Source organism: Hipposideros armiger, unplaced genomic scaffold (assembly GCF_001890085.2).
Source record: "Hipposideros armiger isolate ML-2016 unplaced genomic scaffold, ASM189008v1 scaffold_580, whole genome shotgun sequence".
In the NCBI taxonomy this organism is placed as follows: domain Eukaryota; kingdom Metazoa; phylum Chordata; class Mammalia; order Chiroptera; family Hipposideridae; genus Hipposideros; species Hipposideros armiger.
The window spans coordinates 395,435-407,924 of NW_017731930.1; the positions used below are offsets into that span (position 1 = coordinate 395,435).

Consider the following 12,490-nt stretch of genomic DNA (forward strand, 5'->3'; position numbering starts at 1 on the left):
TTTTTAATTTTCTATTTTTATTTTACTGAGATGATTTTTAAGCAGAATTAATTTTTCCTTTGTAAATTTTACATCAAAGATTTGAATCTTCAAACCACTTTTTTATATCACATTTTACCAATTATAACATAATACAATTTTAAGTTTTCTTCCAAAGAAAAACTGATGACCTTTATTTTTACCACATGCAGTTTTCAAGACTCAAACTTAACTTCAGAATGTCATTTTCCCATTGATAGTTTTAGCTGTTGACAGGATTGTTTGGTTTTGTTTTTATGATTACTTTTTATTGTATTAAAAGTCTGGTAGGTTGGGGTTTATTTGTTATCTAATTTATGAAATTGTGAGCAGTTCTTCTCTAGCAGTGTACATAGTCATTCTGTTGTCTGGGATCAGTTTGTTGTGTTGCTAGTTCAAATCTTTAGTATATATTTTAATATCATTGTATTTTACTTTTCTGACATAGCATTTAGAGTTGAGAGTTACATGTTGGTAATGATATAATTTCCTACTTGCTAAATTCATAAAGTGATATTTTTCCTCTTCAGTTTTTGTTGTTTCCTTATTTTTAGGATCTGCTCTTGGAAATCTACAGAAGTATAGGAGAGCCAGATAGTCTATATGGCTGTGGTGGAGGGAAAATGTTACAACCCCTTACCAGGTAATGCATTTTTCTAGGTAATGGTATAGTAATTGTGTTTGTGAAGGAGTTACATGCATGTAGAACTCAAAGGTATTTTGAAAATCTTTAATTATAGACTAAGAACATATGAACATGAAGCAATGTGGGGGAAAGCCCTAGTAACATATGACCTTGAGACAGCAATCTCTTCTTCAACCCGCCAGGCAGGAATAATTCAGGTATTTTTTTTTCTCTGCTTTGGTAAATCACTATAAAAGTAATGCTGAGATTATTTCAGTATGTCAGTGGAATATTTACACAGCCATATGAACTTTATAGCTAAGACTAAAAATTACCTGTTTTTCGATGTTGGGCTAAAAGCTCAGGGGAATTACACAGGCAAATTGGACATACCACTGATTAAAAGATAGTGTAGATTTGTTGATCATAATCTTGTTAGCTGACAGTAGAAGACATTTCTTGATTCTGTACAGTGTACCAAGTAGTGAATTATGTCCTTCACCTAGAATATCTCATATAAACTATTTCTCATTGTTTACATTAGAAGCTATCATTTCTGTTACTGGCTAATATTTCTTAGCTAATATTTCTATTACTGGCTAATATTCCTGAGCCATTCTTCCATCAAATGTTAGAATCTTTTGCATTTTTGGTGGAACATAGTAACATATATTTTGGAATTTTAAGTGATATATTGTGCACTATTAAAATTTTTTGAAGTTACTTTTCATGTTTCGTTTTTTGACCCCCTCTACTTTTCTGTTATCTTTGATTACTTCATCTTTTTTTTCTTTTTTTTCAAACTGCTCAGGCCTTGCAGAATTTGGGACTCTGCCATATTCTTTCTGTTTATTTGAAAGGCTTAGATCATGAATATAAAGAGTGGTGTGCTGAACTACAGGAACTTCATTACCAAGCAGCATGGAGAAATATGCAATGGGACCATTGTGTTTCTGTCAAGTATGAACTCTGATGTTTTTATCGCCATTTCTCTAGTTATAAACAATAACACTGTTTTTATCTTGCTATATGAACATAACTCGAGTTGTTTTTATGTTTTTTAGATCCTGGAAGCTATAGATGCCTAAATGCTTAAATAAGACAGCAATAAGCAGTTAATGTACCTAGGCTTGAATTTCACTCACTTCTTCCATAAGGGCAACTCCACCCCCAACCCCAAAATATATTTAAAAATAGAAATGTAAATATTTTTTCATGAGAATCTTCTCAGTTATTATTTATAAATCCAAAGAAAATATGGGCATTTCCCTCCCTACTCCCTGTCACATTTTAGATAGTACTTTTTTTTTTTTTTTAAACAAGCTCTGGCCAGTTTTATTAAAGAAAAATTTTGCATGATTTACTTTTCACCAGTCTGTTATGTCATGCTTCTAATGATATCAGAATCCCCTGGATCAGGCATATCCAGTGTGCATACTCTGTAGTAGTTCCACACACTGTGCCTAATTCAATATTATTGCCACTGTAGTGACGGACACCAGTCCTGGACAACATGGCGTAGTACTCTGTTTAGATGTTCCTCAAGGCTGGGCAGTTGGAGAGGATGACCAGTTTTGCTTTGCTGTGTCTGATCATTTTCAGAGTCTTGCTTGTACCCCAGCAGGTACTTTCCTCTTTTCACAACAAGCTGAATCATAGAGTTGATCGACTCCAGTGACTTTTTTATCTTCTTAGCGGTTACCATCTTCCTGCTTAAGTGTGGGACAGCCCCAACCAAGAGCAGCCACCGAGATGGCCAGGGAGCAAGACAAGGCTAGATAGCAGTTTTATTGGCTGGCTGGTACACAAAAGACTGCTTATCTTTATTTATGAAATATTTTCTTTTATAAAAAAATACTGCTAAATCACTAACACAAGAAGTTAATGTTTATAACCTGTATGTAAGATCACCATGGTTTCTGAATGAAAAGCCAAACACCTAATTAATAAAAGATTTAATATTTATGTTAATAAGTCTTTTGATATGGACTCCAAAAAATTAACTCATATTAATTACATGTTTAACTGCTTTCATGGAAAAAAATTTTCATTGATTGGAGTGTCTTTCAAATTTCAAACTATTAGATTGCTATAAAATTAGAGGTATGCTTTCATATTTTTAAAACACTTTACTCCGTGAGCTTGTCCCTCCTTGCTTCTGAAAATCACTATACACTGCTTTTCCCTTTGCCTATTCTATTCCAGCCACATAGGCCCGCTCTGTGTTTTTTTGTCAAGCCAGTCTGTTTCTACCTAACGCCCTTACATTTATCATCTTTGTTCCCCTGTTACCATGTGGGTGGCTTCTTATCATTCAGATTCTAGGTTAATAACATCACATCTCAGACACCTTTCTAGACCACCCATTCTAAAATAGCTACACAGTCATTCTGTTTTGTTACCCTATTTTAATTTTCTGCATGTCCCTTTTCACTATCTGATATTTTCCATACTTATTGCCCATCTTCTCCAAACCAGAATATAAACTCCATGAGAATGGACTCCTGATATGATTGCCCACTAATGGATCTCCTGCATCTAGAACCTCGTGCCTAGTGTCTGGCACATAGTAGGTGTTCATTGAATAAATAAATGAGAATATAGCATATTTAAACCAGGCACAATAAGTGAGAAATTATTTTTTCTGCTTGAAGCATTTAAATGACCATATTCTTTGTATTTCTTACCAAAATTTCTAGAAATACATTGTTTTAAATGGAGAAATCTTAATTTTAGTGTTAAAATTTTATCTTTTGGTAAAATTATTTATACATACATGTCCTAGGATTCTTTGTTTTTAAATTTTTTGTTTTTAATTATCTCACAGCAAAGGAATAGAAGGAACCAGTTACCACGAATCATTGTACAATGCTTTGCAGTCTCTAAGAGACAGAGAATTCTCTACATTTTATGAAAGTCTCAAATATGCCAGGTATTATAAAAAAAAAAGTTACTGTATTTTAACATTTAATGTTATGGCTTCTTTTCTGAAACTTGACAAATGATTTCAATGTAATGATTTACACCAGTGAAGGGATAAGAACTTGGTGGCTATGGTCAGGTTGTTTCCTTGGCATTCCCGTCCTCCTCTCAAAAACTTACCCTGTTTAACAAATAATTCATATCAGTAAGTGTTGAAACTCAAACAATACGAAAGGGGGAGGAAATATCCATTCAGTGATTAACAGTTTCATAGCTTTTGTGCATCTAAGAAGTGAGTGCTGAGATGAGTTTTGTGTTCGGCAAGCATGTTTCTATAAGAATTGTGGGTGTGCCGTCTTAAAAATTGTTTTCCATTATCTTGAAAAACTATTCTTTGTTTTTTAATGTTACATGTTAAAGTAGTTTCTTAATGCACATTTGTCAAACATATAGATAGATAGATAGATAGATAGATAGATAGATAGATAGATAGATATTAATATAGTATTTGCTAATGTGGTTCAAATATATTCTTTCTTTAAAAAAAAAAATTCCCTTTGGGACACCAGGTCAATTCTTTATGCTAAACCCTCAAGAAAGCCTTGCTGATTCCCACTCCTCTGTTTTCTTTCTGGACCACTACATTGAGAGTTTTAATCTTGTCTCCTCTAGTACTTGTAAGGAATTTACCTCTTAGCATTTGTGTTCTTTTTATAAAGTGATGACTAGTGGGCAATACTTATAGACTTATTATGAGGCACAAATGAGATAATGCACCACAAAGTACTTACCTATAACAGGCTAAACAAATGTAACATGTTTTATGTTTAACAGTAGTCAGTGACCTAATCAATCCTATATTTTATTACAGAAATAACATTTACTACCACTGAGGTGCTTACTATGTTCTAGCCACTTTCCTAGGTTCTTTTTATATGTATTCTCTAATCTTCAAAATAATTCTGGAAGTGAAAAAGCTTAGGTTCAGAGGAAGCCAGCAATGTGCAAACGGTATAGAGCCATAATGGCAGAACCGGGATTCAGATTTAGGTCTGTGATTCCCAGGCTGACTTCGTTTTCACTGTGTTATGCTGGTGCTTATGAGTATTAACATTATTAGATCAAAATCAAAACCTGTGTGTGATGAGAACTCTTTAACAACAGATTTGAACTTTTATCTTCCTCAAAACCTTTTCTAAATTTTCAGAGTGTATTGTCTTTTTTGTCACTAGAGTAAAAGAAGTGGAGGAATTATGTAAGGGTAGCCTTGAGTCTGTGTACTCACTCTACCCCACACTTTGCAGATTGCAGGCCATTGGAGAGCTCGAAAACATCGGGGAGCTTTTCTCAAGGTATGTGATTCATATGACTTTGTAATCCTCAACTGCAGCCTTTCTGTTACCAATATGACTTTATAAAATCAAAAGAGACCAACAGGTTTGTTTCTTTCATTTTATCAAGATAAGAGTTGACTAGCCTAATGAACTGTGCCCTTATTAAAATAAACATTTTTAAAAAATATTTATTGCGAAAAGTCAAGTTTTAAAAATAGAGCTTTATTGTGCTTTTCCCTTTAAAACAAAATTTTTCCATTTTCTAACCCAGATGAAAGTGTTTCCTCATGTTTTTTGCTGTAGCACATTATTCTCTGTCCTGTGTTAGCACTGCATTGGCAGTATCATTTTGTGTGTACTCTGCCGAGCTATACTAGAAGCTCCCTAAAAGTGAGGCCCATTCTCTTGTTTATTGTTGTATCCCCAGTGCTTTTTCCTGGTGACTGATTCTTAGTAAACATTCAGTGGTCTTTATTCAGTGACTTAGTGAATTTGGAGTAGGTGTTTAAGGGAGATTGCCTCTTATAATGGTGAGAAGGAAGTTATCCAGAAATACTGGAAAATGAGATAAAACAGTTATTCAGGTTGCTGTGAATATAAGTTTGGATTATGTGACCCTGAGAAAGTCACTCGACCTCTGTGGGTCTCATTTTCCTCATTTATATTTCATCACCTCTAGGACACCTTTTAGCCCTGCCATTCTAAGTCACTATTATTATTATAAGAGGAAGGAAAGAGAGTATGCTAAAATAAAGTTTGGAATATGCTTTGTAAGTAGAAGGGAGAAGGAAATGTTAGAGTCAGAAAATACTATGCTTTTTTGTCAAAATTACATAGGCAAAGATACAGCCATTTATGTGGTGCTTCCTAACTAGAGAATAAAGGAACACATCCGTTTTCTGCTTTCATTGATAAGTGTATTAGTAGTTCTTACTGCCACAAGTCCAGGAGCTTTTCCTCTGAATGAAAGAGATCTTCAACTAAAGACAGTATAGAATTCCTTAAGAAACCCCTAAACAGTAATACTGGCTCTTTCTCTGGTAGGGAATTATAAAGAAGAGAGGCAGAGGGTTAAGTTTAATTAAGCTGGTGAACAAATACTTAGAACATAAGACAGTAGTTCTGACATTGTGATATGGAGATTCATGGAGAGCCCCAAGATCTATTGAGGGGGTCCATGAATCAAAACTATCTTTATACTTATATCAAGATGTCATTTTCTTGTTTTTCTCTGTTCTCGTGAGGTACAGTGAAGTTTTTGTGAAGTAGCAGAGAAAAATATCCACAATCTGAAAAGACTATTAACATAGTCCTCCCTTTCCCAACTACATATCTGTACAAGGGTAGGTTTTCTTCATGTACTTCAACCAAAACATCATGTCACAACAAACCAAATGCAGAAGCAAAGATGAGAATTCAGTTATATTAAGCCTGACTTCAAAGAGATTTGCAAAACAGTATCATTCTTCTCACTAAATTTTGTTTTGGGAAGTATGGTTATTTTAAAAAAATGTTATTTAAGATATATAATAGATTTATTATTGTTATTATAAAATAAATTAATATACATTCAATTTTTCTCAGTTTTAGTTTCTAATATGGTAATTATCAATACATATAATCGAGTAAACAGAAGCTCATTGGAATCTTCAATAATTTGTAAGAGCATAAAGGGGTTCCTTAGATTAAGAAGTTTGATACATGCTGTTCTAGGATCATTTTGGGAGGATTTAAAGTTTTAGTTCCTACGAATTTTTGTCATTCCCTCTTTTTCAAGCAACTATAAAAGAGCTTCCATTTCCTAGTCAGCACCTTGTTGTCGTCTTAGTCTCCCTACTTCACCTTGATTTCTCTCAGTACAGTAGTCCTGAAGGACTGGACAGTGTTTCTTCAGTTTAAACATCTGGGAAGCAAATTAACTAATTGTACAATATGCATTTTCTCTTTTTTTTTTTTTTTTTAAGCTGAGCCATCCTGCCACCTGTTGGCAGCTCACCTCAGGCCGGGAATTGAACCAGCGACCCTGTTGCTCAGAACTCGCACTCTTGAGCAAGCTCTTAACCAACTGAGCCACTCAAACGGCCCTATTTTCTCATCTTTTAATAAATAATGTGGGTGTATGAAACCCATGCCACATGCCAGCATTTCTTTCACTGGATTGTGACTTATGTGACAGTTTCAGTTATGTATAGAGTTGTCCACTGTTCCTGGTGGGTACAGTAGGTAGTTAATGAGTTGGCTTCATTTCCTTGCTGGCATGTCCTTTTTTACTGCATGGAGCATTGAAGCAGGACTAGAGGTGTAGGCATTCGGTGTGACAGGCTTGATAAATGGGTTCTCATTTCAGAAGACTGTACTTTGTGAGGTTGTAGAGTATGGTTTTTTTGTTTGTTTGTTTGTTTTTTTTAGCTGAGCCATCCCGCCACCTGTTGGCAGCTCACGGCTGCTCAGCTCGGGCTGACTCGAACTGCTGTTGCTCAGAGCTCAAACTCTTGAGCGAGCTCTTAACCAACTGAGCCACTCAGCCGGCCCTAGGGTTGTAGAGTATGTTTAAGAAACTCTTTAGAAATATTCATCATCTGTGGCCTCTCTGCTCACGCTCAGAGGTCTGCCTGTTTGTAACTTTCTATACTTTGGCCCTTATTTTGGATTATTTAGAAGTTCCAGTCCTATTACTGTAAAAACTTGTTTATATTATATCTTATATTTAGAACGTGTGTAATAGCAGTACTTTTTTTCATTTCTCTTGCTTATGTGAATTCAATGATTTTGCTTTCAGATCAGTTACAGATAGCCAACTCTCTGAAGTATACATTAAGTGGTGGAAACACTCCCAGCTTCTCAAAGACAGTGATTTTAGTTTTCAGGAGCCTATTATGGCTCTACGTACAGTCATTTTGGAGATCTTGATGGAAAAGGAAATGGCAAACTCCCAAAGAGAATGTTTTAAGGACATTCTCACCAAGCACCTTGTAGAGCTCTCCATGCTAGCCCGAACTTTCAAGAACACTCAGGTAATAGGATTTAAAACTGTATCACCTCACTTCTTGACCTTGCCTTTTATTACCTAGAAAATAGTTTAAAACATGAGTAAAAAAGCAGTGTCATTGAGGGACAGAGATCGCTATTAAAATATTGCATAGCGTAATTGTTTCAAGTTTCCCATTTTAGAATTAGACCTGAGTTTGAGCCTTAGACAAGGCAGTTACCTCTTCTAAGTCTCAATTTCCTGGTTATAAAATGAGAAGATACTTAACTTATATTGATAACAATTCAGTGATTTTATATATTGTGTGTATACATACATATACATCTACACATATACATACATAGATATATACACATGTATATGAGAAAAACAGACAAGCAGACATAGGGGCTGGGGAAGCCATGTAGAGATTACTTAAGACAGTTCTGACAAATAGTCAACTCCTCGATGAATGGTAGTTACTGCTTTCATTATTAATAGTAGCAGTAATAGTAAAAGTATTTATTCCCATATGTCATTTTCATTTCAGCTTCCTGAAAGGGCAATATTTCAAATTAAACAGTATAATTCAACTAGTTGTGGAGTCTCTGAGTGGCAGCTGGAGGAAGCACAAGTATTCTGGGCAAAAAAGGAGCAGAGTCTTGCCCTGAGTATTCTCAAACAAATGATCAAGAAGTTGGATGCCAGTTGTTCAGAGGTTCACTTTCTTTTATTGGCTGAATTAGTATTTTACTGTTATAAAAAAATTACTGTGCTTTAAAATATTTTTAATAAATCCACAATTTTATTAAAGCCTTGAAATTACTGATCCATGAACAAGAAATTATAAAAAAGAGTCTGAAAAATTAATATTTGTAAAAGAGGATTAGAAAATATTGATTTTTCCTATTTGCAACAATTCTTCCAGTCCATCTTGTGGTAGATGTGATTTATTCTAATGCTGAGCCTTTCTTTTTAACTTTATAGAATGCAAGGATATGTGTGAAACAAACATGAAATAGCTGCTATAAATTTGAAATAAAAAGGAAGAGGAAATGTGTGAAAGAACAAAAGTTTTTTAAAAAGCATGTTGGAATAATTAGGTTGTCAGTCCAAATACTTTGAAAATATAATGTATAATATTTTATCTAACATTACCTACTAGTTATTGAAAACTTGGTTGCTTCTACACCTTTATCTCCAGCATAGAGGCATTTGTAAGAATCATGAAGTGTTAAAAGGTGTGGTCACAATAGTGAATATCAACTTACTGTACTTTTGGTATTGGGCACTTTTATGACTTCTTTCGTTATTAGAGAATTCATCATTATACCAAATCACCAGGAGCCAGTATAATCTGATGATTGGCTGCCTACAGTTGCCTAACCTCTTTATACTACAGTTTTCGTTTCTGCTCTGCAAATTAAGGTCAATAATACTCCTTTCATAGGGTTCTTATGAGGATTAAATGAGTTAATATACATAAAGCCCTTAGGAAGTGCCTGGCATATACAAGTACTCAATAATTGTGAGTTGTTCCAATAATAGTAAACAGTAAAGGATGATTATTTCATAAACTTAACTCGTATATACTGGATTATTAAAATAGTGGTATGGTGAAAGCAGATAAAGAAAAACATTTTAACCTGTTTTTCCCCCTACATGGAAGATATTTTTGTATAGTTCTGATAATGACATTTTAAGATTTTGCTTTTCGTATGCAGAATGATCCCAACCTAAAACTCATATACACAGAATGTCTGAGGGTTTGTGGCAACTGGTTGGCAGAAACTTGCTTAGAAAATCCTGCAGTCATCATGCAGACCTATCTCGAAAAGGTAAGAATTTCTAGCAACCCTTAAGGTAGTTGTTTAGCATGAATACTTGGTTTTTTCATCAAGGCCGAATTTATTTCAGAAGTAAATAAAAGTATGATTTCACATCTCCATATATGGCTACTGTTGCAGCTCTATATAATCTTTAAGGCAGAATGTTACAAAAGAAGGAGCATATTTTAAAAGTAAGCCGAAATGTGTCTTTGCTCTACTCCCCACTACCAGCTCATCTTTCAAGAAGTTTTCTGATAATTTCTCTGTTTATTTACGTATATAACTAGCTGGTTAAGGAATATGCAAGTCAGCCTTTACTATTCATTTGTAGCCCATCCTCCCTACAAGTAGGACTAGAGGCACAGTGCTCTAGTCCTTTCCGCCGTCCTGTTTCTCCCTCGTATTCCTTTAGTTTAACTAATTTTGGAAATAGTTATCTCACTAAACAAGTGTAACATTAAAAGCATTATATGGTTGTCTTTAAATTTTATAGAGCCCTTTGTTTTTGCATGGTTCTTTACAAATATTAGCTGTCACTATCAAAGTTGTTTTGAAAAGTCAAGGTAACACTGTACTTCATATAATTTAGCTGCTACATAAATAAGTTAAATTTTAGTGTAGTTATTTCTTTGACCTGAGTGATTCTTTAGGTGCATTTAGCATCTGTAAATATATAATATAAACGGACTGTGTTTTCTTGAAGGCAGTGGAAGTTGCTGGAAATTACGATGGAGAAAGCAATGATGAGCTCAGAAATGGAAAAATGAAGGCATTTCTCTCCTTAGCACGGTTCTCAGATACTCAGTACCAGAGAATTGAAAACTACATGAAATCATCAGAATTTGAAAACAAACAAGCTCTCCTGAAAAGGGCCAAAGAGGAAGTGGGCCTTCTTAGGGAACATAAAATTCAGACCACCAATAGGTAACTAACTAGGTGTCTACAAGTGACAAGATAAACAGATATGCAGTGACTGTATATATACAGATATATAGAACCAGAGCATGAATTCATGCTCTGGTTGTAAGCTCATTGTAGACTATATGGATGTTAGCTTTTTGTTTTTTGCTTTTTGTTGGTATCATAGTTGAAAAGAGATAGGTGTTGAAATTAAATACAAAAGAGTTACCTACACATCTTGATATAATTAAACCTTTCATTCAAGCCTACCTTTGGTATGTTTTAGTGTAAGTAGAAAATAAAGTGAACTAAATACCTTCATAGAGTCCACTTTGTCTTTGGTTTACCTAGGTTAGCTTTTGAGTTGCACAAACTTACTTTACAACCAAAAGTAATTTTGTTCCCTTTATAATCCTTAGAATTTTACTTTTTCTCCTGGGATGGACACCTGATTTTTCATTTATGTTGTATATCGTATGATTTTGTAGTTTTATAAAATTTGATGGATTTTATATTTTCCTTTATCCAATGCAAGATACACAGTGAAGGTTCAGCGAGAACTGGAACTGGATGAATGTGCACTTCAGGCACTGAAAGAGGATCGGAAACGTTTCCTGTGTAAAGCAGTTGAAAATTACATCAATTGCTTATTAAGTGGAGAAGGACATGATACGTGGATATTTCGTCTTTGTTCCCTCTGGCTTGAAAATTCTGGAGTTCCTGAAGTCAATGGCATGATGAAGGCAAGTCGTCTTTTTCAACCCAATATTCTTTCCTGTGATTCTTCCCTGTGACATAGACCCTCAGTGTCATGGATTATGTATACTTTTTGTATCCTAGCACTTGGTACAGTGCTCATGGGTTCAAGTACACCTAGGTACTTAATTAGCTCTAATGATGCAGGCTTATGTGGAGATGAGAGAGTTAGGTCAGTCTTTTCCTATTTCTCCTCAAGTACCACAGGAAAGTACCCGGAATGCTAGATTGGAGGATTTGGAAAGCAATTAAAAATGATGTAATCACAAGTGGATTTTTTTCCCCCCTGCTTTATGCTTTTCTGGGATTTTCACAGTAAATTACTTTTGTAAATGGAAAAAAGTATATTTTTTAAGAAAATATCAAGGCAGCAGTATTTCATAAGTATTTATTTAAAAATCTTAGATTTTATTGATGACACCTGATATTAAAGTTATGTTAACAATATATGTAAAGACAGTCAGTTTGAAACTTAAAAATGAAATGGTTCTTCTGGATGAAAAGAATGATAAGACTCATAATAGGTACAACCAGTTTCTGCTACTAGTGCACATTAAATCCTGTTTCTTATGGCATATAGGGGATAATAGTTATTCCATTTTATTACTGACTTCTCAGGAGTCAAGATCACCATAGTCCTCAGACTCACATTTGTCCTCCTTGGATTCACTGGAATATAAGTAGTCCCAAGTATTCCCTCTGTGAATACAATTTAATTTAGGATCAAATACTATGACTTACTGATGAATCAACCTACAGTACCCATCAGAAAAACTTCCAGATAAGATAAATGATACGTGAAAAAATATAGTTAGTGAAGTTTTATTAACACCCACCAGATGGTTGTGCTAGTTGAGGAGCATTATCTTAGAATAATTTATTTATTCAGATGTGAAACTATTTGAAATACATCGTTTCTTAATTTTGTATTTTCTTAATTGTAGAGAGATGGGATGAAGATTCCATCATATAAATTTTTGCCTCTTATGTACCAATTGGCTGCTAGAATGGGGACCAAGATGATGGGAGGCCTAGGATTTCATGAAGTCCTCAATAATGTAAGTAAACCTGAAAATCAAAACAGCAATTGCTGTTTTTTTAATATTATTTTTTTAATATTATTATATACTATATAAAG

At 34.3% G+C, this 12,490-nt stretch overlaps 1 protein-coding gene and 1 pseudogene across 4 annotated transcripts in view; one reads left to right on the plus strand and one right to left on the minus strand.

The window, feature by feature from the left end:
• The window catches only part of ATM (ATM serine/threonine kinase), a 115,657-nt gene that overhangs the window by 75,376 nt on the left and 27,791 nt on the right, over positions 1-12,490 (plus strand). For all 4 annotated transcript variants that reach the window (XM_019624133.1, XM_019624132.1, XM_019624130.1 and 1 more), the window contains exons 42-52: positions 573-661; positions 759-861; positions 1,455-1,603; positions 3,471-3,575; positions 4,798-4,917; positions 7,679-7,913; positions 8,418-8,585; positions 9,592-9,705; positions 10,400-10,620; positions 11,132-11,339; positions 12,297-12,410. In XM_019624133.1, coding sequence (XP_019479678.1) covers positions 573-661; positions 759-861; positions 1,455-1,603; positions 3,471-3,575; positions 4,798-4,917; positions 7,679-7,913; positions 8,418-8,585; positions 9,592-9,705; positions 10,400-10,620; positions 11,132-11,339; positions 12,297-12,410 — 1,626 coding nt within the window. The remainder of the gene's footprint in view (positions 1-572; positions 662-758; positions 862-1,454; positions 1,604-3,470; positions 3,576-4,797; positions 4,918-7,678; positions 7,914-8,417; positions 8,586-9,591; positions 9,706-10,399; positions 10,621-11,131; positions 11,340-12,296; positions 12,411-12,490) is intronic.
• Positions 2,004-3,358, minus strand: LOC109371554 (60S ribosomal protein L30-like; annotated as a pseudogene).